General features: G+C 43.2%; 1 protein-coding gene across 2 annotated transcripts; it reads left to right on the top strand.

The window, feature by feature from the left end:
- The first annotated feature begins 842 nt into the window (after window positions 1-842).
- On the top strand, window positions 843-27,721 carry LOC121008216 (deoxyribonuclease-1-like). 2 transcript variants are annotated; one of them, XM_040440637.1, is made up of 9 exons: window positions 843-902; window positions 11,173-11,306; window positions 12,929-13,017; window positions 13,497-13,583; window positions 20,838-20,953; window positions 21,096-21,208; window positions 22,413-22,567; window positions 26,018-26,114; window positions 26,267-27,721. In XM_040440637.1, exons 2-9 carry the CDS (start codon window positions 11,175-11,177, stop codon window positions 26,318-26,320), a joined length of 843 nt encoding a protein of 280 aa, XP_040296571.1. In that variant the 5' UTR covers window positions 843-902; window positions 11,173-11,174; the 3' UTR covers window positions 26,321-27,721. The 2 variants fall into 2 exon arrangements, with proteins under 2 accessions (XP_040296571.1, XP_040296572.1); XM_040440638.1 differs by lacking the exon at window positions 843-902 and adding an exon at window positions 4,814-4,837.

Below are 27,721 nucleotides of genomic sequence, written 5' to 3'. Positions count from 1 at the left end.
TGACCAACTAAATCCCTATAAAGTGGTCCCACAATGACTTTTAAGTCATTTTGCATTATCAAGTAAGTATTGCCCCCAAAATAAATATCCCATATTTTATGTTTGAGATGTAAACTAATGGCTATTCCTTATCTAAGGGGTTCTGCGAGACCAGGAACCCCTTTTCATGTGACCAAGCAGACTGACCTGTCAATGGCACCCCAGTTTCAACACCGAGCTCCTTTCTCATCCTCTTCTGGTCACCGTTGGCCTCACCTCTAAGAGCATTTCCATTTATTGCCCGATCTTGGTGATGTGCGTGTAGATAGTCGATCCAGCAGAAACTGGAAGCGGAAGAAAGGGAAGCCTTATGCTGGAACTGGAGCACCCTCAAGCTCCCTCTCTCTTGCCATCTGCAGTATGGTAGGCTGTACTAATTCCTAGATCAGGGATCAGTAACCTTCGGCACTCCAGCTGTTGTGAAACTACAACTCCCAGCATGCACACTTACTTAGCTGTTCTTGTAACTCCCATAGAAGTGAAAGGAGGATTCTGTGAGTTGTAGTTTCAGAACAGCTGGAGTTTGCTGATCCCTGCAAGAGATTATCATGGTGGAGTCCACACTATGGTAATAAATCCTGGTATTATATGATGTGAATGGTGTCCCCATTTACCACATGGTCTTATCTCTGTGAACCTTGAGCTTATGGAGTGCACCTGCATACAGTCATAATCACTGCCTTTACTACCAGGACAAGCTAAATTTGGGAGGAGCTGCATTGCTCGCTGGGTCACCTGTCAATGTGGGAGGATAAATTCTATATAACCTGATGTCTAATAACAACAATAATTAGAGAGCCTACTATCATCTGGCAGAATCAGGCAGACAGACCAGGTTTACCAGACTTGCCAGGCACTTTCCAGTGAGTATGCTGTTCTTATTCTCTATCTAACCCCTGCCCCATTTCTTACATTGACCTTGGGTACCAGCACTCCCATCCTCCTGCACTTTAAACACTAAGACTCCTCTATCTTCTATAGGAAATGTCATTGTCTACTCCAACACTTTATGGAGAATTCTACTTTGATTTGATCACTGCTCTCCATTTCTAGTACTGCTGTGCGTTATATCTCTACTTCTTCCATCGGCCTTATAGCCCAGACTGGGCTTTGTCTTCCTTCTACTCTCGATTTCCTTCTAAACCCAACAAGGGTTCTCAGTGAAGGTTTTCCTCCCCTTTTGACTTCCCCTTAGCTCAATACATGGTACGGTCACCGTCCTCCATTCTTAGGCCCATCTTGACTCACCGGTGGATTTTTACCATCTTTTGATCTATATTGTCATAGGTTTCTCATTTGCTGCTTCTATTTCTGAACGCATCTCAGTATACGTTCCATAGGATCACCAGAGATGTAAGTGGTAATGCTGATCCTCTAGCTCTCCTGTACTTTATATTACAGCTGTTCTTCATCCTCTATTAATTACTAATTTGTCTATGTCTGGTGATCATTCTCTTCTAATACTCTTACTATTGTTCAGATCAGGCTCCTCTAGTACACCTAGCTATAAATTACTAAATTACGCTCTCAGGCCCCGCCACATAAGAAGATGCCACTATTGTAGAAAGCACATGTTTGGTGGGGGGCCCTGTTAAGGATTTTGCACTGGGGTCTGGGATCTACAAGAAACGCCTCTGACTCTTCCTCTTATAAGGTCCCTAATTTATCTACCCCTGGTGCTCCTCTATAACCTAATGCCTATATCTCTAGTACTCCTACTTCTAAGTATTCCCAATTTGTAGGTCACTGGCACTCTTCCTCTGAGGGTACGGCCACACGTTCAGGTTTTATTATGCAGTTTATGAAGCCAAAAGCAGAAGTGAATTAAAAAAAAGAAAAGAAAAGGGATATCTTCCCATATAATTTCTCTGCTTTTATGATCCACTTCTCATTTTGGCTTCAAAGACAAAGATGGCATCCGAAAACCTGAATGTGCGGCCGTACCCATTAGGCTGGGTTCACATGTGATTGGTTAGCTGAGGATTAGCTGTCGCAGATTTTTGTGTCAACTCTCTTTTTATAAATTTTTTGGCATAGTAAAGAAATGTATATAACATTTAACTGGGGGTTGACATATCAAATGAAGTTTGCTGTTAACAATATTCGCAAATGTGGTTTACTGGATACCCATTGCAGCCTCACTGCTGAGGTATGGGCTTCAGTTTATTCACCTAACTATCATCAATGATGGTCTTCTCGACTTGCCCAGGGGTTCGTATATATCTTGTGCGAGGCTGGTATGGTTCAGCTAACAATGTGAATAAAACCATTAAAACGAATCTTGACATTCATCTTTCGCATAACCAAGAGAAAATTAGCGGGGTGGAATGTGCAAGGACAAAGTACATATAGTCCCCATTCTGCGTGTTTAGAAGTTTTGCATGTGTGGACTCATTCTCTAGCCCATATTTTCTATATATGGACGAATATCTGGACTCTGTGTGAAGGACCTCCAGGGAGCCCAGGTAAGCTTGTATTTGTTGTGTTGTCCATTCGCATAATTCCTCTAACCTCGCGATTTGGCCAATCTGGTTGATCCAGTGAGATATCGGGGGTGCGGTTGGTTGTTTCCACTATAATGGGATCATGGCTTTGGCTAATAGTACTAGTTGGGACCAAAGTGTTTTTTATTATAGTTTTGGGTTGAGGGTGGTATGAGGTTGAGAAACACTACCTCGGGGGTCAGAGGAGGGGAGTTCGAACAGATTTTGGAAATAACTTCCTCAACTCCAGTCCAGAAGTATTTGAGTACATGGCACTCCCACCATAGGTGGATGTACGTCCCGGCATTTTTAGTGCATCTCCAGCAATTGGCTGGGATTGTAGGGTTCATGCGGTTCAGTCCTGTACCACCTACTTACTAGTTTGTATGTAGATTCTTGTAACAGAACGCAATTAGATGGTCCTGTGCAGAATCTGTATATCTGTTGGATATCTGCCTCTGTGAGATCGAGAGACAATTCTTTCTCCCACGCTGAAATGTATGGCAGTACATAGTCTCCTGAGGAGTCCGAGCGCAGGCCTGCATTGACTTTCGTCACAACTCTCCGTAGCCATGGGCGAGGCGCCGCTAGTTTCTCTAGCCATGTTAATTCTCTAGTGACATCTCCCAGTTTGATCAGCTTTTTAAAGTTTAGGTATAGATGGTTGTATGTGATATAATCTATTATGGATCCCCCGACAGCTAGCTGAAGAGTGGTCCGGTCTGGGAATGCACCTTCTTGTAGAATGTCACCTATTAGATGGCACCTCAGTTTCTTTTGTAGCAGGAGCCAGTGTGAGGAGTATGGATCTTGAAGACCTAGCAGATCTCCCAGGCGGGAAGGGGGTGGACCAAAAAGTTTGATTCTTAGATAGCTTTTTCCAAAGGTGCAGAGGGGCTTTTGTTAGTAAGTTATGTTTTAGGATAGGGCACGTCTGAGTCGCAATAAATATTAGTGCTTGGGTTAGGGAAAAGTTGTTTGCTTCTTCTTCAATGGGGAAATATAGTTTTTGGCTAGGTCTTTTGTGCCAATCGAGAATTCTCATGATCTGTATGGATTCATATATTGCATGCATTTCTGGGAATCCAATCCCTCCCTCCTTATTTCTCTTGATCAGGGTGCTATAAGCTACTCTGTGATGGGATGAGTCCCAGACGTATTTCAGAAATAATCTGCGAAGTTTAGGGAAGAAGGAGGGAGGAAGATAGATAGGCAGTGTCTGCATCAGGTATGATATTTTGGGGGTAATTATCATTTTAAGCAAGTTGGAGTGTCCCATCCATGAGATGATAGAGTGGATTCTATCGTCTGCAATAAGGGTGTATAGTTTAGTGAGTACCATTTTTCAGGTAATGGGGATATCTGTAGACCTAGATACTTGATGGATGAGGAGGACCATGGGAAGGATGTGACCTTTTTGGCCGCTGAGATTGTGGAGGGTGGGCAAGTGATGTTCAATGCCTCAGATTTTGATGAATTTATTTTAAAGTTGGACAGGAGGTGGAATTGGTCGAAAAGACGGGACAAGGCGGGGAAGGAGGATTCTGGGTTAGAGGTGATAACCAGTAAGTCATCCGTGTAAGCTGTAGTGGAATGCTCAGTGCCTCCTGCTTTGAACCCCTTTATCTCCGGAAGTTGTCTAATTGCTTGGATGAGGGTTTCCCTTGTGAGCACAAAAAGGAGTGGGGAGAGGGGGCAACCCTGTCTTGTTCCGTTAGATATTTGAAAAGAAAGGGACAAAGTGCCATTAACTCTTATCATTGCTGAAGGGCAAGAGTACAGCGATGAGATGAAGCCGAGGAAGGTCTTGGGTAGGCCAAATTTGCGTAATACCGCTTGCATATAGATCCAGTCGACCCGGTCGAATGCTTTTTCGGCATCAGTAGATAAGAATGTTAAAGGTAACTTTTTCTTGGCTTGGCCAGCTGGATCAAATGTCTTTGCCTTCCCTAGTCTTTACGAAACCCACCTGTTCAGCGTTAATTAGTGAGGGGAGATATTGATTAAGGCGATTTGATAGGACTTTAGCAAATATTTTGACGTCTGCATCTTTCCCTTCTTTAGGTAGAATCGTGATATTTGCTTCTAGCGTTTGCGGGTTGAAGGTGGAGAGCATATGGGGGAGAAGAATATCTTGGAATGATTTATAATACATGGCTGTTACTCCATCCTGACCTGGGCTTTTACCGGAGGGTGTTTCCTTTAATGCTGATTTTAGGGAGGGTTATAGGTGTAGCTAATTGGGCGCATTGTGACTCATCTAAGGAGGGCAGAGATAAGCTACATAGGAAGTTGTTTATATCTTGTCGTCTAAGGTGAGATTCTTCCTTAGATTCTCCAATTCTCAGATTTTATAGGGCTTTATAGAATTGTCTAAAGTGTTCCGCTATGTCTTTTGTGTTGGTGGTCTGTTGTCCGTTAGTGGCCCTAATGGATTTAATAAAGGTCTGTTCCCTAGCTCTTTTGGCCATCAGAGCCATAAGTCTGGAACCCTTATTGCCATGTATATACATTTTATGTTTGAGATGCTTTTAAGTTGAGGAGCTGCATCATTTTCTCTCTCTGGACAGCAAATTCTGCTTTTGTGGCGGTGGCCAACGTTCTTTTAAGCAGTTTTTCTACAGTTTCAATTTTTTTAAGGGTAGTTTCCATTTCTTTATTCTTGCATTTTTTGAGGTAGGAGCATAGTGAAATCAGATCTCCTCGCACTACTGTTTTATGGGCTTTTCATATCATAGGTTGAGGTGTAGTCATGAGTGTGTTTTGCTTGAAATAGTTGTTTAGTAAGGTCTTGATGCGGGCTTTGTGTGACGGGTCTTGGAGAATCGTCTCATTGAGTCGCCATGTAAAAGAGCGGGTGGGAAGGGATTCTATAACTATGGACAGTGAGACCGGGGCATGGTCTGAGATGGCAATGTTGTGTATTGAGGATTTCACCATTTTCGTTAGGTGCGTAGAGGTGAGGAGGATGTAGTCTAATCTTTGATAGGAGTTGTGAGATTCCGAGTGATATGTGTAATCCCTGCCATGCGGGTTATTTGTTCTCCAGGTGTCTATAAGTCTGCAGGATGACAGAGCTGTTTTTAACACCTTAAGTTTCCTATAAGAGATATGGAGATTCAGGTTGGAAGAAGTGTCACAGATTTTTGTACGGCATCTCTGCAGCACTGTACAGTGCCAGACGAGTGAATGAGTTGAAAACCAATTCTCATCCACACAAAAATCTGCAGCAGAAAATGACCCGTGGTGCGGATTTTAAATCAATTTATACAGATTTCATTGCGGATTTGGCCTTTTCCAATGCAAAGTATTCAATTTGCGTCTAATCTGCAGCATTTCAGCAAGAAAATCAGTGACAAAATTGTGCCATTTGGTGCAACTTTTTTCTGCTGCAGAGTACAAGTAGAAACGCTGCAGAAAATCCACAACTTATCAATCATGTGTGAACCCAGCCTCCCCTTACGTCCTAACCAGAAGCACAGTAATGCAGTATTTCTGCCCCTGTGTACTAGTAGGACAGATGGAATTTTTTATTTATTTAAATTAATAATAACTAATTAGAGACCTCTGAGCCCCTATAAGGATCTCTATCCCCTCCTAACCTGTGTTTTTTAACACTGCCTAATTCCGTTACAGCCCCTTTTGCTAGAGCAATGTCCACCTGCTGGGCTGATGAAGTCTGATCCTGCTGGATCTGATCTGGCTTGCAGCATGGAGCTTGCACTGTATGTTGAATTTCTGGTTCTCAGAACAGGCTGTTGTCTGGCAGTCGATTTTGAGTTTCACCACACAAGAGGGCCCTCCCTATGGTGATACTTCTTGTTGATTCCTCATTATTGTGCTGTGGTTAAAACATATGGGAAGTGTTCATTTCGAACGTTAATCCCTTAGTCCTAACAGCAGTGGAAGCTTCCCCCGTTACATCTTTATAATGAACACAGCGTCTGAGGGGGAAGATATCCTTATAGAGGCTCAAGGGTCTCTAATTAAATAGCGATTCTTTTTTTTTTTAGATTAACAATTTCTATCTGTACTACAAGTACAAAGGGGCAGAAATACCCCATTATTGTGCTGTTGTTAGGACTAAAGGAGAACAGATTACCTTTAGTAATCAACTCTTCTCCCAAATTGTAATTTGCTCATTATTACGTACTGGTTTGCAATCTTATACAGTATTGTTTGACATCTCCAAAATCCTGAACATAAATAGTTAATACAATGTTCTATTTGCAAAGCATTTGCAACATACCGTGTACCTTTTATACTATGTATAGCTCTGCATAACCAGATTTTAGTTTTATGGGCCTTTTGCCAATGCAACCTGCTGAGTGGGTATGATAATTGCAGTGCACGAGCATAGTCATTATGTAAATACCCGTGTGACTGTGATATGAATCAGTAGGCCGAAACATTATTAACCTGTATAAAAAATGTACATCTGACAACGAGCATTACCTGAAATGTAATGCATACATAGAGTAATAATGTCGGCTAGTATGGTCATTAATAGTTTTAATAGTTCTCAGTATTTCCTGCATGAATGCAATTTTTTTAAATTAATTGTGTTAATTACTCCTCAGCCCGTGTGCAAATTCCCAGCAGGAGAAATGAAGCATTACACAGTTCCCATTGATGGCAATGAGCTGTCAATGTAATGCACAGATAGGCTGGATCCTCCAGAGTGAGGGATGCTGTTTGTAGCTGCTCAGTTTCATATGAATTCAGCCTAAGGGCTCATGTACACGAGCATGTGTGCCCTGTGATGCGGACCAAAAATAGCGGTCCACAGTGCACGGGCACCGTTCATGTGCATGCTGTTTGCAGACCGAAACCCCACGGAAGCGCTTCGTAGTGCCTCTGATCCGTGCCTTGACTCCGTATCTTGAGGATTGCGGACGCATTCCAGTCAATGAGTGCCGGTGCCTGTATATTGCGGACCCGCTGTTTGCGGTCTGCAATACAGGCACAGGGCACACGCACTCATGTGCATGAGCCCTAAAGGGGTTGTGTCACATTGGTGCCATATTGCTAGGATACGCTACCAATGTCATAAAGGTGCGGGTCCCACCTGTCTCTTGAATGAGGCCCCAAAAGTGCGGCGTGCTCTCAACTCTCATATCTACTATGGGAGTTCCGAAAATAGATGAGCGAGTGAGCGAACTCGGCTATTTTTGTAATCCCATAAAAATTCATGGAGATCTCACTGCGCAAGTGTGGCCACTGCTCCATTCACTTCTATAGGACTGCTGAAAATAGCCGTACTCCCATAGAAATTAATGTAGGGAGTTGCGCTCTCATTCACTTTGGGGGCCTGTTCTGAGTGATATGCCACCAATGTCTGAGGTGAGACAACCCTTTTTAAATGAGTGGTTATCAGTAGTGTTGAGTGAACTTGTGTTTTAAGTTCGGCGTCTAAAGTTCGGGTTATCGAAGAATCCTGTTATGGATTCCGCTACCACAGACCATAACGGAATTTAGAATCCATAACGCGATTCTTCGATAACCCGAACTTTAGACGCCGAACTTAAAACATAAGTTTGCTCAACACTAGTTATCAGCGCTCAGGAGTGCAAGGATAAGGGTTACCCCGAGCCATCAGACAGCTCCTCTGCAGATTTCAGAGCACCTGCAGAGGACAAATGGTTGGAAATTTTTAATGAACACCAATTAGAATTTTTTTTTTCTGAAACCCAGAATAATGTAATGCAATAGCAATTGAAAAAAAATGCATTGATGTAAATACATTGAAGCCCAAGTGGCAGCAATCTGCATGGCGTGTGAGTTTTTGATATACAGTCTGTCCCGATGGTGTTTCCTCACCCCACTCACAGGGCTTGTGGGGAAAGATAGGCAACAGTAGAGTTGTAGAAAAGCAAGTCATACACAAAGAATGGGGAAGTGTTGCTCAAAAAAACAATCTCATCATATTTCGTATTCAGTTCTGCATTAGCAAGAAATCAAAGCAGAATTGATTGGTTCCCACTTGTAATACTTGTTTGCACTAGTTATTATACATAAGTGTGGCAATCAAGGTTATGGTGGCTTTCCTTCCCGCTATTAACAATCTCCATGACCTTTTGGAAACAGGGGTATGTCTTGTCCTATACGGCCTCTCTACAGTTCTGCACTGTCTTTTAGCTGTAGGTCCCCATGGAGCTCCCTGGGAACTCCACCTGCTGATTGCCTCCTTTCCACTCCACTGCTTCTCTCTAGCACAACTCAAACCACTCAATCGCTAACAGGTCTATGCCCTCTCCTGTTGGTTGGAAGAGAAGCCCCCTTTAAAGACTAATTGCTCCACCCATCTGAGCAAGGTGGCGTTTCTGCACTCTCACACTTCCCAGTCACCATCTTGAACCAGGCTTAGGCTAATAAATACTTGTAACAAGAACAAGGAGAGCCACCAGAACTCACTGAAGGGTGAAGGTAGTAACACACCTCAGGACAATACAAGATGTAAATAATATATTAAGATCACAGCAGTCACTAGACTTTCTGTGGAAAGCTGTAAAACAAGTTAGCGAGAGCATCTGTCACCATGATCAACCCTATTAAACCAGGCATACTGCCCTGTAGGGTTTGATCATGGCGAGTTAGATGACCTCTTTCTTACTGCAATTAGATGTTCCATTGCATAAAAATTATTACTTTTATCATTATGCAAATGAGGTGCTTGGAGCATCGAGGAGCTGGCCTAGCCCCTAACAGTACCGCTTCTACTCCTCTCTCCCGTTGCCACTCCCTTTCCCCCTTGGAGCACCAATTCTCCTCCTCGGTCCTGTCACCACTGCCTTTCCCCCTCATAGCACCTCTTCTCCTCCTCCTCCTACTGCCAATGACTTTCCTCTTTAGAGCACTGCTTCTCCTCCTCTCTTCCACTGACACTGCTATTCCCCCTCAAAGCATCGCTTATCTTCCTCTCTCCTGTTGACACTCCAGTTCCCCCCTCGGAGCACCTCTTCTTCTCCTTTCTCATGTTGCAACTCCATTTTGCCCTCTAAGCACCGCTTCTTCACCTCCTCCCCTCTCCCTTTGCCACTCACTTTCCCCCTGAGAGTACACCCTCTTCTCCTCCTCATCTCTCCCGTTGCCACTACCTTTACCCCTCGGAGCACTTCTTCTCCTCCTCATCTCTCCTGTTGCCACTACCTTTACTCCTAGGAGCACTGCTTCTTCTCCTCCTCCTCCTCTCTCCCGTTGCCACTTCCTTTATCACTAGGAGCACTGCTTCTTCTCCTCCTCCTCTCTCCCGCTGCCAATCCCTTTCCACCTCAGAACATCCCTACTTCTCCTACTCCTCTCTCCCATTGCCACCCCCTTTCCTCTTCGGAACATCGCTTCTCCTCCTCCTTTCTTTTCCTCTACCTCTCTCTCCCCCTTGGAGCGCCGCTTTTCCTCCTTCTTTCTCCTGTGGCCACCCCCTTTCCCCTTTGGAACATCGCTTCTCCTCCTCCTCTCTCTCCCTCTACCACTCCCTACTCCCCTTGGAGCACCGCTTCTTCTCTTCCTCTCTCCCTTTGCTACTCACTTTCCACTTGGAGCACCACTTTTCCCTCCTCCTCTCTCCCGTTGCCACTCCCTTTCCCCCTTGGAGCACCACTTCTCCTCCTCTCTCTCCCTCTACCACTCCCTACCCCCCTTGGAGCACCGCTTCTTCTCTTCCTCTCTCCCTTTGCTACTCACTTTCCACTTGGAGCACCACTTTTCCCTCCTCCTCTCTCCTGTTGCCACTCCCTTTCCCCCTTGGAGCACCACTTCTCCTCCTTCTCTCTCTCCTTCTACCACTCTCTATCCCCCTTGGAGCACGTCTTTTCCTCTTCTAGCCTATACATGCATGAGATTTCATGGCGATGCATTGAAGCAGTGAGGGTTCTTGACCCTGTCAATCAATGGGGGAGAGGGCAAGGTGAAGCTGTGCTCCAAGGGGCTCAGCTAGTAAGAATTTCTCTGTAACAGAACATCTGATTGCAGAAAGAAAGGGGTCATTTAACTTGCCATGATCAACCCTACCGGCAGTATGCCTGGTTTAATAGGGTTGATCATGGTGACAGATCTTAAAACATGGCAATAATCCCTAATGTGCCTGGAGGTGGTTACTCCACCACCTTGCCAGAGCCACAAAAACTGTTCCTAAGCTGTACAACAATTCCTCATAGTGTTAAAGGGGTTTTGTTTTGATTAATGTAGAAAATGAAAATCAGACATCATATAGTACGTGACAATCTCTTTCTAACAAAGCTAGAACCAGCCCTGTACCTCACATCGGTCCAGAGATCTCCCCATTCATTGCTCTGCTAGATTTATATCAAGCTGACCGCTCAAGAGGAGTGTCTTTTCTGCTGCAGCTCAGGGGGCGTGCCCATGCTCTGTCCTATCACAGCTCAGGGGGCATGCCCATGCTCTGTCCCTATCAGCTCAGGAGGCAGTAGAAGGATAGAACTGAGCATGTGCGGCCTTCTCAGTGAGCAGGACAAAGAAATACAGATACATTTTATTGAATAACTGAGTGGCTATGCAAAATTTTTAATTACATACAGTTACAAAAGTGTTTGGATTCAGGTGCAGATTTGAGAACTGTAAAATATTTTTCGTGGGGCAACCCCTTTAATTTAATTTTGATTTATTGCTTTCTATGTTTTGATCTCATCAGAGATGCTACGTCTGGTGATCGTACTCGCGCTCGCTGCATGCACCGTCTCAGCATTAAAAATTGGAGCATTTAACATTCAGGCTTTTGGAGACTCTAAAATGGCAAAGCCTGAAGTGTGCACAGTTATACTGAAGGTAAAGTGCCCTTTATAGAAAATCAAAGTCATATAATGTCATTGTATATTGTAATATGATTCTGTACATGGGCACCATATGGCAGAAGAAGAGCCTAATATTAATAGAGCTTTCTGTGACCACTGCAATATACTGTACAGTGCTGCCCATAATTATTCATACCCCTGGTAAATTTTTACTTAGTTACTTTTATTCAACCAGCAAGTAATTTTTTGACGGGAAATGACATAGGTGTCTCCCAAAAGATAATAAGACGATGTACAAGAGGCATTATTGTGGAAAAAAATACATTTCTCAGCTTTTATTTAAATTTGAGCAAAAAATACAAGATGTTCCGCACTGTGGAAAATCTCAGAGGACGTGGTCGGAAGCCAAAAGTGACACCTGTGCTGGCCAGGAGGATAGTTAGAGAGGTGAAAAAGAATCCAAGGATCACCTCCAAGGCCATCCTGGTGAATCTGGGCTCTGCTGGTGGCAATGTCTCAAGGCAGACAATCCAACGGACACTGCACAATGCAGACCAAGGAGGACGCCACTTCTCCAGATAAGGCACACAAAAGCTCGCTTGGCCTTTGCAAAAGCTCACCTGGACAAAGAAGAAGACTTCTGGTCTTCTGTGTTATGGTCAGATGAAATAAAAATTGAATTGTTTGGTCACAATGATGTTTCCTTCATTTGGCGTAAAAAAGGAGAAGCCTTCAACCCAAAGAACACCATCCAAACTGTCAAACATGGTGGTGGGAACCTAATGCTTTGGGGGTGTTTTTCAGCCAATGGACCAGGGAACCTGATCACAGTAAACGGCACCATGAAAAAAGAGCAATACATGAGGATTCTCAACGACAACATCAGGCAGTCTGTAGAGAAACTTGGCCTAGGGCAGTGGACATTTCAGCATGACAATGACCCAACAGAAATGGTTAGCAGACAACAACATTGACGTTTTGGAGTGGCCCAGCCAGAGTCCAGACTTGAATCCAATTGAGAATCTGTGGAGGGAGCTAAAGATCAGGGTGATGGCAAGAAGACCCTCCAACCTGAAAGATTTGGAGCTCATTGCTAAAGATGAATGGGCAAAAATACCTGTGGAGACCTGCAGAAAGCTGGTCTGCAATTCTAGGAAGAATAGCCAATAAAGGCTTTTCTATTGATTATTGAGAAGGGTATGAATAATTTTGGACTGGACACTTTTTGCTCAAATTTAAATAAAAGCTGAGAAATGTTTTTTTTCCACAATAATGCCTCTTGTACATAGTCTTATTATCTTTTGGGAGACACCTATGTCATTTCCCGTCAAAAAATTACTTGCTGGTTGAATAAAAGTAACTTTAAGTCAAAATTTGCCAAGGGTATGAATAATTATGGGCAGCACTTTACGTAACTAGTTGTAGACAAATGGTGGTCACCAGAGAGAAAGTCAGTTGGTTTATAGGTTACACTTCAAAAAAAGGTAGATACAAGTATGATACAAGATCATTAGTACTAATTACGCTATGTGCATAGAGATAGACAGGAACAGAGTATAATGTAGCAGTCGATTAAGGCAATTGCTTACATGTGGTTGGCTGGTTCTGTGTCTGTGCTTGTTAGTTATTCCCAGTATCTTTTATGCCCACTTTCAGATACTGCAGCGGTATGATATAGTCCTAATACAGGAAGTCCGTGATACCGACCTCAGTGCAGTCGAAACGTTGATGACAGAACTGAACAGGTTAGATCTTTCTTGCTATTTTTTAGGCATCCGTGACCCAAAAAGTCACAAAAAAATCCAGGATTTTTGCTTGTCGTGGGTGAAGTTACTGTGTAGCCCCAGCCTTACTCCTGTTTATTGTCACATATGGACCGGCCTCCTGTCCTAAAAGGACAAACATTTCTCATTTTAAAGGGTTTTACTCTACACATTCAATTTATCTCAATGTACAGCTATCTCCGTCCCCTAGACTTTGATTGTAGTGGCAACGCACATGCTTGACCACTGCTTCATTCAAACAGGGGACATGAGACTCCTGTTCCCGAGACTGGTGGGGGTCCCAGTGGATAGTGTTCATTTTGGGAAAACCCCTTTAAAATAAAGATCCTCACATAGCAGAAGGCCAGTTCACTATTTTCTGTAATGATAAGGTGTTGCAAACAGTGCACACTAGGCTATATAATTACGGTACTAATTGCAAACCTGTTATTCATTTTCAGCCAGAGTTCAGGACCAGTTTATTCCTACGTGGTCAGCGACACTCTCGGAAGAGACAGTTATAAAGAGCGTTACCTGTTTGTTTACAGGTGAGATTCCTCATATGTAAAATTGTTCAAATAGATAGCATACATAGACATTTTCTGCAATTTTTTTTCCCCTCAATACATTGCTTAAGGCTACTTTCACACTTGCGTTGCTGGATTCCGGCAATCTGTATGCAAATGGAAACATTTGTAGACGGATCCAGATGCGGATCCGTCTCTCCGGTGTCATCTGGAAAAAAGGATCCAGTATTTATTTATTTTTTAACATTTTTAAAGGTCTGTGCATGGGCAGAGCGGAAGACCGGATCCGTCAACACAGATCCGGCACTAATATATTCCAATGGAAAAAAATTCCGGATCCGGCATTCCGATAAGTGTTCAGGATTTTTGGCTGGAAAGAAAAATGCAGCATGCTGTGTTTTTTTTCTCCGTCCAAATACCGTAAAAGGACTGAACTGAGGACATCCTGATGCATCCTGAACGGATTGCTCTCCATTTAGAATGCATTAGGATAAAACTGTTTTATTTTTTTCCCGGTATTGAGCCCCTAGGATGGAACTCAAAACCAGAAAACTTTGATGCAAGTGTGAAAGTACCCTTAGGCTACTTTCACATTAGCGGCAGGACGGATCCGACAGGCTGTTCACCCTGTCAGATCCGTCCTGCCGCTATTTCGCCATGCTGCTGGACTGCAGCTCCGTCCTCATTGACTGTAATGGGGACGGGGGTGGAGCTCCGGCGCAGCACGGCGAAACGCCGCCAGACTAAAAGTACTGCATGTCCGACTTTTTAGTCCGGAGGCCTCTCACCGCGAACTGCCGTGCTGCGCCGGAGCTCCGCCCCCGTCCCTATTACAATCAATGAGGACGGAGCAGCAGTCCGGCGGCACGGCGAAATAGCGGCAGGACGGATCCGACAGGTTGAACAGCCTGTTGGATCCGTCCTGCCGCTAGTGTGAAAGTAGCCTAACATGAATAAATTTTCCCTATTCTTAAAAAAACAAAACCTTTTTCTTGCTATTGTGATGCTTATGGATCTGTCTGTGCCGGAGCTACGCCTCTGGCCTGTGGATATGGATGATTGTCATCATTTGACATGCCTATCACATAAACTGTTTGGACAATACTCATCAGAAAGTTAATAATTACCAAGTTATTTCTTAACACATGGAACAAGAATACACAATCTTACTTCCAATTGGGAGAGATTTCTGATCAGGGGAATTTTTTATTTCGAAAATTATTTATAGGGGTTATACATTATTAGAATAAATGACTTTATGATATAATCATAATATGTAATACAATATAACAATGGAAAAGAAATCAGGAAAGGGAAATTAGAAATATCAAGTAACATTTCAAAAAAGGTGCAAATATGTGTACATAGAAATGTAATGGGGGTCTACATTCAAGCAGGTCATCAATCATATTCCTTGTAGGTGTACAGTAGAATGGCATTTTAACAGTGGGGGGTATGTTATAAAGTATTGCAATAGCGGAGATCAGTAGAATGGGAAGAGGACAGCAAGGGCTCCCAGAGCTTCTCAAAGGTCGCGTAAGTGACAGTGCGTATGGCATTAAGCCGTTCTAATAAGAGTATCTTATTGATCCTGTCCAATACCGCCTGAAAACTAAGTGAATCCGAGTGCCATTTAAAGGCTATATGGATTCTGGCTGCTAAAAGAATGAATTGTGACATTTAAAATTTGGCATACGTTAAATACAGGGTAAAGGCAACCCAATATAGTTGACACAAGGGTACAAATTCTTCTCCAGAAGCTCTTCACAAGTGGACAGGTCCACCATACATGTAACATTGTGCCCTCATCAGTGCAACCACGGAAGCACCTGGGAGAGACCTCAGGGTATATGCGATGTGATCTAGCTGGAACCATGTAGGTCCTATGTAGTATTTTTATTGATGTTTCTGCTAAGGTAGTTTGCCAAGAACCCTTAGTGAGAGTCTGGTAGCGCTGGAACCATCTAGAAGTCGAGTATTTCACCTACAAGACCTCCACCCATGCTTTCATATATGGCAACTTAGATCCCTCAGCCATATCATTAAGTGTTCCATATATCCTTGACAGTAAACCTCGCTTGTGTAGAGAGTAGGCAATAGAGCGTTCAAAGGGAGTATAATCAAAGATTCCAGTAGATGCCTGGATGGAATGTAGGAATGAGAAGATCTGGTTGGCATTATATAGTTCCCTCACTGGGGGGAATCATACCTTTCCCTGAAGTCCGCCAGGGGAATACGTTTGCCTCTAGTCAAGGAACTTGTGCAGGGAGCAAAGGTTATTGCATTTTCACCAATCAAATGCGTGAGCTTGAAGCCCAGGCAGAAACGCAGGATTTCCCAAAATATATTCTAGTGGTGAGCTAGTGGACTGTAGGGATGACTTAAACCTAACTGACCTCCAGAGCAGCAGAGAGTAGTGGGATAGTAGAGAGTTAGTTCGAAGAATAGTCAGCAATGGGAGGCTAGACCAGATCAGGGCCCTCCAAGAATACGGGGCAAGCAGGGTCTGTTCCAACAGAATCCACAACGGTTGTTCTTTAGGGTTGAGATGTGTCAGGAACAGTGGTGCTAGTCTAGCAGCCTTATAATATTTATGAAGGTCAGGAACTGAAAGGCCCCCTTGGGATTTATGGTGATACATTGTACGCTTAGCTATACGAAGACATTTGTCTGCCCATAAAAATTTTAGAATGTCTGTTTGCAGCCATTTTAGATCTGAAGTGGGCACCGGTACAGGAAGAGTTCTAAATAAGTATAGCAGTCTGGGGAGGACCACCATCCTGATTATATGAATTCTACCCACCCAAGAGACTGGAAGGGACCGCCGGCCTCTAAGGTCCTCTCTAATTTTACTATATAGGAGGAGGATAATTAGTTGTATAGACCAGTGTTTCCCAACCAGTGTGCCTCCAGCTGTTGCAAAACTACAACTCCCAGCATGCCCGGACAGCCTTTGGCTGTGCGGGCATGCTGGGAGTTGTAGTTTTGCAACAGCTGGAGGCACACTGGTTGGGAAACACTGGTATAGACCCTATCCACCCTATTAGGCAGGGATATTCCCAGATACGGGATAAAGTTATGTCTAATTTGAAATGGGAATTTTTGTGATAAGAGGGACTGGGTCTGAGGTGTCATGTTACAAGGGAGAAGCTAGGATTTTGAGTGGTTAATGGAGAGCCCTGAGGCCGTGGAGAAGGAGCCCAACACCTTTAACACGGACGGGAAGGAAGTGATGGGATTGCTAATGGAGAGGATGAGGTCATCTGCAAATAAGCTTAGTTTATGCTCAAGGCCACCTATAGGGAGTCCTGAAATATCGGGATGAGATCTGATGTGGAGAGCTAGGGGTTCCATAGCAAGAGCGAATAGAGCCGGTGTCAAGGGACATCCCTGACGTGAGCCCCTCTGAATCCGGATCGGTGAAAAATGGGACGCAGGAAGTTTTAGATAGGCTTCAGGGGTAGAATATAAGGAACGAATGGCTCGCAGAAAGGGGCCCCCAATGCCCATGGCAGTCATGACTCTGGAGAGGTAATCACAATCCAGAGTATCAAAAGCTTTTTCTATATCCAGAGCTAAAATAGCTAAAGGGGTATGAGTCCTGTTGGCCTCGTGGATTATATTCAGAATTTTTCAGATATTATCAGGAGCCTCCCTGCCCGGGATAAATCCCACCTGGTCTCTATGAACGATGTCTGGTAATAATCTGTTAAGGAGACGAGCTAGAATAGAAGTAAAAATCTTATTGTCTAGGTTGAAAAGGGAGATTGGCCTGTAATTAGAGCGCAATAAAGGGTCTTTATTCGGTTTGGGTATGACAGTAATCCTAGCAGAGAGGAATTCTGAAGGTGGCGTGGCACCTTGCAGCAGATAGTTACAATATTGGGTGATACATGGGACCAACAGAGGGGCAAGTTTTTTTGTAATAAAGTGCTGATAACCCATCAGGCCCTGGAGCTTTACCTATCTTCAATGTTTTGATAATGTAATTCCACCACCTCTGGGGTGATGTCGCCACATAAGTCAGTCAATGCCTCCTTAGAAACCCGAGGGAGAGGGGTTGATGTTAGAAAGTCGTCCTCCGTGGCCCAAGGACCCGTTAGGGGTCTGGAGTATAGGTGCTGATAGTACGTCTGGAAGGTATCATAAATGGTATCAGGATTGGAAGTGGTATAACCATTTCGGGTGCGGATTTGGTATACCCGATTAAACTTCTGCCTGGTTTTCAGTTGACGGGCCAGCATCTTATCGGGTTTGTTAGCATATTTATAGTAGCAGGAGGCAGTCCAGCGGAGAGCCTTCTCTGTGTTGTTGGATAGTAGCATATTCAGTTGTAGCTTAGTATCTTTTACTGCTGTGAGCAGATATAGAGAGGGATTACGTTGATGAGCTCTTGATAATCTACTTCTCTTGTCTCTAGTGCAATTTGTGTGGAGTCCCTTTCTTTTTTTTCAATCGAGAGGCTACTCCCACTAGCTTGCCCCTAATGAAAGCTTTGTGAGTAAGCCATAGTAACACAGGCTTGGTCTCCGGAGTAGGAGACCAAGCATAGAAATTCTGCAGGTCAGTGTGGAGCTGATCAAGAATGGCTGGGCGAGTTAAGAGCGATTCATTTAGTCTCCATGAGTAGGGAGCATAGCTGGGGCCTGTGAAAGCAAACTCTGCCATGGCCACATCATGATCAGACCATGGCGATACTATATGCCTGGAGTATAACAGGTAGGGCAGGACAGACGCAGAGGCAAGGATCATATCAATGCGAGTATACACATTTGATGTGCTGGAGAGTAGTAGGTATAGCTCCTCTGCGATCCATTGTGTTCCCTCCAAGTATCAGCTAGTGAAAGGGATTCCATCACCTGACATATTTGAGCCGAGAGAGCAGCTCCTTACATGCCGTGGGCACTATCGGCATACCTGCCATGCCATTAGGGCAGGAGCATGGCTCTCTGCTGCATGGAAGACCTGTGTAGCACTTAGACTATTTTGAAAGTTTTTGAAGCCAGAATTCTGAAGTACAGGTCATAACTTATGATATTGATGTGAATTAGTGATGAGCGAAGCAAGCTTCGGATGTTACATCCAAAGTCGCTTCATTCATAACTTCTGAATAATACTGTACAGAGATTTGTCAATGTATGGGCTCCGATGAGCCAAAGTTTTTTATTCGTGACTTCATTGAATAAATTCGGTCATACAGTATAAGGGTCCATTCACATGCCCGTAGTGTATTGCAGATCCACAATACACCCGGCCGCCACCCGCCATAGAACTGCCTATTCTTGTCCGCAATTGCGGACAAGAATAGGACATGTTCTATTTTTTGCGGAACCATGGCCCAGAAATGCAGACAGCACACTGTGTGCTGTCCGCATCTTTTCTGTCCCCATAGAGAATGAATGGGTCTGCACCCGTTTCGCAAAATTGCGGAGCGGATGCGGACCCAGTTGCGGACGTGTGAATGGACCCTTAATCCGAAGTTATGAACGAAGCAACTTTGGATGTAACATCCAAAGCTCGCTTTGCTCATCACTCGTGTGAATCAGTCATTAATGCTTTCTTCAAAAACATTTGACAAATTTACTAAAGTTTCTGACTCTCTAAAGCTTTATTTATTTTGTTTTTGTTTTACTTTTTTTATGACCATATGACTTAATATAAAGCTATAAAACAGTTTTTCAATAACATTAAAACAATACTGTTTTACTTATTTAAAGCATACAGTAGCGATTGTGTTGGCATATAGCCCAGAACACAAGGTACGATGACACAGACTGCTGAGTAATGGCTATGCTGTTTAAGGCCATTGCAGTGCCTTCTTGCTTTATGCACCGGTAAAGCTCCTGCCACATACATCAAACATTTTCATAGGCCCCAATCACTCAATTGTGGCCAAAAGAGTGCCCCCATAGGTATATACTACTGGTCAGAACTATTTCATACAGAGGCATCCAGTTAAAAAATAAAATCATACTACACATTATGTTTTTAACATGGGAGCCTATAGGGTATGTCTATACAGTGAAATCCTCTCAATGTATGCCCAATGCAGTGTGAAAAGAGCCAAGATGTCTGTACGGCCTACTGTAAATTTCTAGGCTTAGGACATTAATTGTAGAACTCAGAATAATGACATGCACCCATGAAGGTGTATGCTTCTTACAGGCTAAACCTGTCAGGCGAGACAAGGATAACAATAGGCATTGTGGGCTTTGGACAATCCCTGTTCGGTGGAAGGGTCACCTAATAGGGTGACAATGGCAAATATTTGTAATGCGTTTTTTCTCACAGGGATAGTTATGTTGCTGGGGGAACCCATTGGAAGTCAGTGGCAGCTGTATAGGCGCTTACAACCACCACACACTAGGGTCAATTTCGTAGGGAGCCAATTTAGCCTATTTTTTAAATTTTTTGGAGTGTGTGAGGCAATCCACGCAAACATGGCGCGAACGTACAAACTCCATGCAGATGTTGTCCCTGGTCAGATTCGAACCATGGACCCCAGAGCTGCAAGACAGCATGGGCCATGGACATAATGGGACCCCCAGAACGCTGTCAGTAGCTGGCTCTACACTCTTAGATGAGCACACTCCTTCTGGAATGGCTGAGAAAATGACAGCTCCATCTACGGTTTTCATGCTAGGCCGACATAAACATGTAAAGAGGGGAGCAGAGCACTGATCATATTATAATGTGAGAAGCCCTGACCAGCCACACTACTGGGATAACATCGCTCTAATTGATTCACCACTCCTCCTTGGTCTGACAGAGTGTTAAGTGAGACTCTTCGCCATAAGTATTGACACATAGGAAGTTATAACGAAACAGGACAGAAATTAGTAGAAGGCCTCATGCACACGGCAATTTGCTGTACCCAATGCACGGGCAACGTCTGTTCCGCGGCCGGGATGGATCCAGACCCATTCAACTTGAATGGGTCAGTGATCCGTCCGGAACGCAAAAAAATAGAACATGTTCTATTTTTTTGCGGTGCGGAGGCACGGGCAGAAACGCCACGGAAACACTCCGTAGTGCTTCCATTGGGTTCCGATCCGGGATTCCGTTCCGCATCTCAGTGATTTCGGCGGACCCATTCAAGTGACACGGCTGTGTGCATGAGCTCTCATGCAAAGACATCAGGAAATTATCTCTAGAAAACCATTCATCCTATTTTTTCTGTAAAAAAAAAAAATATACATTAAATATAGGTTGTTAATATATGAATAAAATATTTTGATGGACCAACAACTTGGATTGCAATCTGAATCCCCACAGGAACGACAAAGTGAATGTGCACGACAGCTACCATTACCACGATCACAGCATGTACAGTGGAGAAGACACCTTCAGCAGGGAACCCTTTGTGGTCTCATTCAATGCTCCCGAGACAGGTCAGAACAACAGGGCCATCAAGTGGATATTTTATGTTAGGGAATACGTCTCCATAATGAATACTGGTGGACTTTATATTTTTGATGGTTGCTACTAGTCGATGGATTATTCTATAGCATAACACTGATGATTTTGTCCCAGTCATTCAGGATTTTGTGCTGGTCCCATTGCACGCTGCCCCTAAAGACGCTGTTCGGGAGATAGATGCATTGTATGATGTCTACGAGGACGTATGTAAGAGATTCCAAACTGATGTAAGTATCGAGGGGGAAGGTGGATGTACTGTGAAGCTTCATGGATCTGTAGTATGGTACATGATGTTTTGCTCTTCTCAGTTTTGAAAGTGCAGCACAAGCCAAGATACCCATGTCCCTGCTGCAAAGATTTAGGACAGAATATGGATATTTGACTCCAGAAAGTATATAGAGTGAAGTGCATGCCATATAACAATAATGAAATATCTAAAAAGGAAGGTCAGCTCTTATCTTGTCCATGGATGATGTCTATTATTGCAGTACATAGCAATACATTGAATGGGGCTGAGTTGTAATGCCAGACAGAGCACGTGGTTAAGAAAAAGTCCCTAAACATGGATAATTCCTTTAAAAGGGTTGTCAGGGTTCAGAGCTGAACCCGGACATATCCCCCATTTTCGCCCCTCTAACATGAGCGTTGGAGCATTTCATGTTCCGATGCTCTCCCTGCACAGGGCAAGGGCTTGTTTGTTAATATTTTCACACTGCTAAGTGGAGGCTTCGGCCTAGCAGTGTTGCCGGTGACGTCATCGGCACTGATGGGCGGGCTTTAGCGCTGCCCTAGCTGTTTTACAGGCTAGGGCAGAGCTAAAACCTGCCCATCAGTGCCAGTGACGTCACCGCGCTCACTGCTAGGCGGAAGCCTCCACTTAGCTTACTCTATGGAGAGCCCGGTACGCCACCGGATCTCCATAAAAAAAGCCTTTTCCCTGCACGATTCAGCACAGGGCAAAGGAGAGCATTGCTGCATGAAATGCTCCGATGCTCATATCAGTGGGGCTGCCTGGGTGAAAATAGGGATATGTCCGGGTTCAGCTCTGAACCTGGACAACCCCTTTAAATAAGTTTTCCAGCCTCATTAAACAAATCAAAACTAGCGAACATATAAAATAAAAGCAGCAATACAGTATCAATGCGGATGCTTCCCTGGTTCCCACTGGTCTCTGTTTACAAGCCTCCAGTGATAGCCTGTTGACAGGTGACCACTAAAGCCAATTGCTCGCTGCAGTGGTCACATATCAGCACCACTGAGGCCAGTGATTGACTGCAGCGATCACGTCATATCGACACAACATTGCTAGTGACAGCTGAACAGAGATCGTTGGGGCACTTGGAAGCGTTAGCATTTTATTACCCGTTTCATGGGTTAGTAAAAAATGTTTTATAGGGTTGGAAAACCCCTTTAACTGTTTGTATTTTATAGAATATTATCTTCTTGGGAGATTTCAATGCTGACTGCAGCTATGTCACTAAATCCGACTGGGACAGCATTCGTATGTACACAAGTGAGGATTTCACATGGCTCATACCTCATGATGTCGATACCACTGTGGGAAAATCCGACTGTGCATATGACAGGTAACTGCAAGAATCCAAAGACACAGTGGATGAGAGTTATATACTGTTATAATAAGAAATGGAATAGAAAGAGGCAACAATTATTTGTAATTACCCCCACACTAGTCGTAGCTTGGCATTCCTTCACCTGGAGCAAACATTCAGATTTGCTACCCTAATCCTGTATCTACATACCCTGGACAAGGTAGAAAAGCTTGTTGGTGCCCCTGCTCATCTGACAGTCTTGATTTTACTTCATAGTATCTGCTATGACAAACTGGTGCTATTAAGGGAATGGATAGTGGTCACCTCGTGGACTATAACCTAATGAATAAGGGGTTGTCTGGCAAGCAAAAATTATGGCTAGTTGCCTGCAAAGCTGTGGCTAAAGCACAGCTTTACAGGAAGCCTATCAGAATCCTATAGACCAGGGATCAGCAACCTTAGGCACGCCAGCTGCTGTGAAACTACAACTCCCAGCATGCAAATATGCTTGGCTGTTCTTCTAACTCCCACAGAAGTGAATGAAGCATTCTGGGAGTTGTAGTTTCTGAACAGCTGGAGTGCGATAGACTGCAATAGTATTCTCTTGCAGTCTTTGGGACAAGCTATCAGAAAATTTCAAGGGGACTAAAAATGACAGTGTAAAAAGTAAAAAAAATAATAATAATGAATCGAAAATGTAAAAAAAATTATGACTCTTCAATGGGGGGAAACAAAAACGCAAAAATGAAAACTGGCCTGGTCCTTAATGGGTTAAAAACTATTGGAATGGCTTGAGATAATAAAAAGTTATACTCACCTGACCAATCTCCAGACACTCATGTTGTGATGCTTCCAGGGTCCCTCTCAACACATGAAACGTGACCATACAATCAATCACTAGCTGCCGCACTGATCAGCCTCCGCCAGCGATTGACTGAGCGGTTACTTTTCTACCTCGAGCGGGAACAGAAGGTAGAGGCCAGCAGAGAAACCCAACAGCGTCAGAACGGGGGCATTGTGGAATTGCTGAGGCAACTTTTTTTTATTTCGCTCTTACCCTTTTTAAAAACATTTTACCAGCTGGATGACCCCTTTAACCCCTTAACGACTTGGCCATTTTTTGCAAATCTGACCAGTGTCACTTTAAGTGGTGATAACTTTAAAACGCTTTGACTTATCCAGGCCATTCTGAGATATATATATATTTATAAAAAAATACCAAATTTACCAAAAATTTGTAAAAAATTGCAAATTTCCAAGTTTCAATTTCTCTACTTCTATATTACATAGTAATACCTCCAAAAATAGTTATTACTTTACATTCCCCATATGTCTACTTCATGTTTGGATCATTTTGGGAATGATATTTTATTTTTTGGGGATGTTACAAGGCTTAGAAGTTTAGAAGCAAATCTTGAAATTTTTAAGAAATTTTCAAAAACCCAATTTTTAGGGACCAGTTCAGGTCTGAAGTCACTTTGCGAGGCTTACATAATAGAAACCACCCAAAAGTGACCCCATTCTAGAAACTACATCCCTCAAGGTATTCAAAACTGATTTTACAAACGTCGTTAACCCTTTAGGTGTTCCACAAGAATTAATGGAAAATAGAGATACAATTTCAAAATTTCACTTTTTTGGCAGATTTTCTATTTTAATAATTTTTTTCCAGTTACAAAGCAAGGGTTAACAGCCAAACCAAACTCAATATTTATGGCCCCGATTCTGTAGTTTACAGAAACACCCCATATGTGGTCGTAAACCGCTGTACGGGCACACGGCAGGGCGCAGAAGGAAAGGAATGCCATACGGTTTTTAGAAGGCAGGTTTTGCTGGACTGTTTTTTTTGACACCATGTCCCATTTGAAGCCCCCCTGATGCACCCCTAGAGTAGAAACTCCAAAAAAGTGACCCCATTTTAGAAACTACGGGATAGGGTGGCAGTTTTATTGGTACTAGTTTAGGGTACATATGATTTTTGGTTGCTCTATATTACACTTTTTGTGTGAGGCAAGGTAACAAGAAATAGCTGTTTTGGCACCGTTTTTATTTTTTGTTATTTACAACATTCATCTGACAGGTTAGATCATGTGGTATTTTTATAGACCAGGTTGTCACGGAAGCAGCGATACCTAATATGTATACTTTTATTTTTATTTATGTAAGTTTTACACAATGATTTCTTTTTTAAACCAAAAAAATCATGTTTTAGTGTTTCCATAGTCTGGGAGCCATAATCTTTTCAGTTTTTGGGCGATTACCTTGGGTAGGGTATGATTTTTGCGGGATGAGATGACGGTTTTATTGGCACTATTTTGGGGTGCATATAACTTTTTGATTGCTTGCCATTACACTTTTTGTGATGTAAGGTGACAAAAAATGGTTTATTTAGCACAGTTTTTATTTTTTATGGTGTTCATCTGAGGGGTTAGGTCATGTGATATTTTTATAGAGCAAGTTATTACGGACGCTGCGATACCCAATATGTATACTTTTTTTTATTTATGCAAGTTTTACACAATAATATCATTTTTGAAACAAAAAAAAAAAAAATGATGTTTCAGTGTCTCCATATTCTGAGCCATAGTTTTTTTATTTTTTAGGCGATTGTCTCAGGTAGGGGCTCATTTTTTTGCGGGATGAGGTGACGGTTAGATTGGTACTATTTTGGTGGGCAAACGCCTTTTTGATCGCTTGCTGCTGTACTTTTTGTGATGTAAAGTGACAAAAAATATTTTATTTAGCACAGTTTTTATTTTTTATTTTTCACGGTGTTTATCTGAGGGGTTAGGTCATGTGATATGTTTATAGAGCCGGTCGATACGGACGCAGCGATACCTAAAATGTATACTTCCCCCCCCCCCCCCTATTTTTTCCCCTTTTTTAACTTTATTTGGGGAAAATTATGTTTTTTTTTATTTTTACTTGAAACTTTGAATTTTTTGGGGGGAAAACTTTAATTTTTCAACTTTTACTTTACTTTATTTTTTGTCCCACTTTGGGACTTCAGTTTTTGGGGGTCTAATCCCTTTTACAATGCATTCCAATACTGCTGTATGAGTAATACTGTGTGTATTACTCATACAGCTTCCGGCCTGTGAGATCCAGGGGGCTGGATCTCACAGGCTCGTCACCGGAAGGCATCGCGCTGCCTTCCATGCCATCGGGTCCCCCCTACAGCCGCATGTGGCAAGCAGCGTTTTTCTGTCCGCGATGTGGTACGGAGCAAGACTGATCCGTCGTGACACACAATGTAAGTCAATGGGGACGGATCCGTTTACTCTGACACAATAGAAAACGGATCCATCCCCCATAAACTTTCAATGGTATTCATGACGGATCCGTCATGGCTATATAAGACACAATAAACCGTTCAAGATGGATGCATGCGGTTGTATTGATGGATGCATGACGGTTCCGCAAAAAAGCCTAGTGTGAAAGTAGCCTAAAATGAAGCGGAATCTATTCACCTGTTTTCCTTTTCAGAATTGTCATCAGCGGTGAAGACCTGCACAACGCCATAGTGCCCGACTCCGCTAAAATTTACAACTTTCACAAAAAATACAAACTGACACCAGAGCAGGTAATAATCACAAATCTGAAAAGAAAGGTAACGAAAGGTGCCCAGAGACAAATACTACTGTTGTCTGGCTCTGGCTTTGTGAATTAGTGGTTGTACTATACAGTTTTTATTTTTAACTATAGTTTTTATCATTTATCTATACCTTTTTGCAGGCTTTAGAAGTGAGTGACCACTACCCCGTGGAACTGGAACTTATGTCAGCATAAGCCAACCCTGGAGCATGAAAGTGCCATTAGAGTGAAACCAAACCAGAAAAGTCAACTGAATGATGCTTTTTTTTTTTTCTCTGTGCATAGAAAAACCTTATGCCACAACTACATTGACAATTCACAGACCATGCCCTTTTGTACAGTTATCTAATTACTTTAATGGGGTTTTCTCACTTTAGCAAATGGCATTGATCATGTAGAGATAGTTAATACGAGGCACTTACTAATGTATTGTGATTGTCCATATTGTCTTCTTTGCTGGCTAGATTCTTTTTTCCATTCCATTACACACCGCTTGTATCCAGTGGTTACGACCACCCTGCAATCCAGCAGCGGTGGTTGTGCTTGCACAATATAGGAGAAAGCGCCGGCCTCTCTGGAGGCCGGGACTGTGGGAGCACGCATAGACACAGCAGCTCTCGTCCTGGCCATCTCGTATCTGCGCTTTGGCGGTGACCGCAGCCCCTGGAAACAAGCCGTGTATAATGCGATGGAAAAATAATCCAGCCAAGCAAAGGAGGCAATATGGTCAATCCCAATACATTAGTAAGTGCCTTGTGTTAACTTTCTCTACATGATAAATGCCATTTGCTGAAGTCAGACAATCCCTTTCGTGGAGCCACCTACTACACAGGTCAGTATTTGCCTAAATACAGTATCTTGAGGCAATGTATTATAGATGTGTATTCAACATTTCACATAACCGAAGTGTGACTTCACATCTAAAGGTCTGTCCTGTATTACTTTTAAAGGGAAACTGTAATCAAAACTAAAGTTTCCCATGTGTTCCAATATATATATATATTTTGCTGCTTTTATCTTTATGTTTTCAGTGCCACATTTTTTATTTTATTGAGCCTTTATGTATCTGTGTGTCACTTATACCGGTACCAGAATTTCCTATAAGATAAATCTGCATGGAGAAGTACTCCATATCTCCCAGTTATACTGGTGAAGATGACAAGTCAGCCTCCCTGACTGTATACTTCTCCTAGCTTATTTTGGAGAAAATGGAGGAAAGAATAATCACACCATCCTGCCCGCAGACAGATATGGTACTGGCTTTGGCTGCCAAAGTGATGCTGTGCGGGGGCATCATGACATTGATAGCAGAGAGCAGGGATCAGCCACCTCCGGCACTCCAGTTGTTGTGAAACTACAACTCCCAGCATGGACATTTGTTCAGCTGTTCTTGGAACTTCCACAGAAGTGAATGGAGCACGCTAGGATTTGTAGTTTCACAACAGCTGGAGTGGCAGAGCTTGCCGATCGCTGGCATAGAGGGTCAGAAAGCAAGGTGGAATATACAGGGAAAGATGGCATCTGATGAGAAGCAGACAGGAGGCTGAACTACAGCGATGCGAGTACAATTTACATACAAGAAGTCCACAGTTCGAT

The sequence above is a fragment of the Bufo bufo genome, chromosome 7 (assembly GCF_905171765.1).
Source record: "Bufo bufo chromosome 7, aBufBuf1.1, whole genome shotgun sequence".
NCBI classification, from domain to species: Eukaryota; Metazoa; Chordata; class Amphibia; order Anura; family Bufonidae; genus Bufo; species Bufo bufo.
The sequence above is the reverse complement of the archived record's forward strand: the minus strand, read 5'-3'. Positions and strand labels throughout refer to the sequence as shown.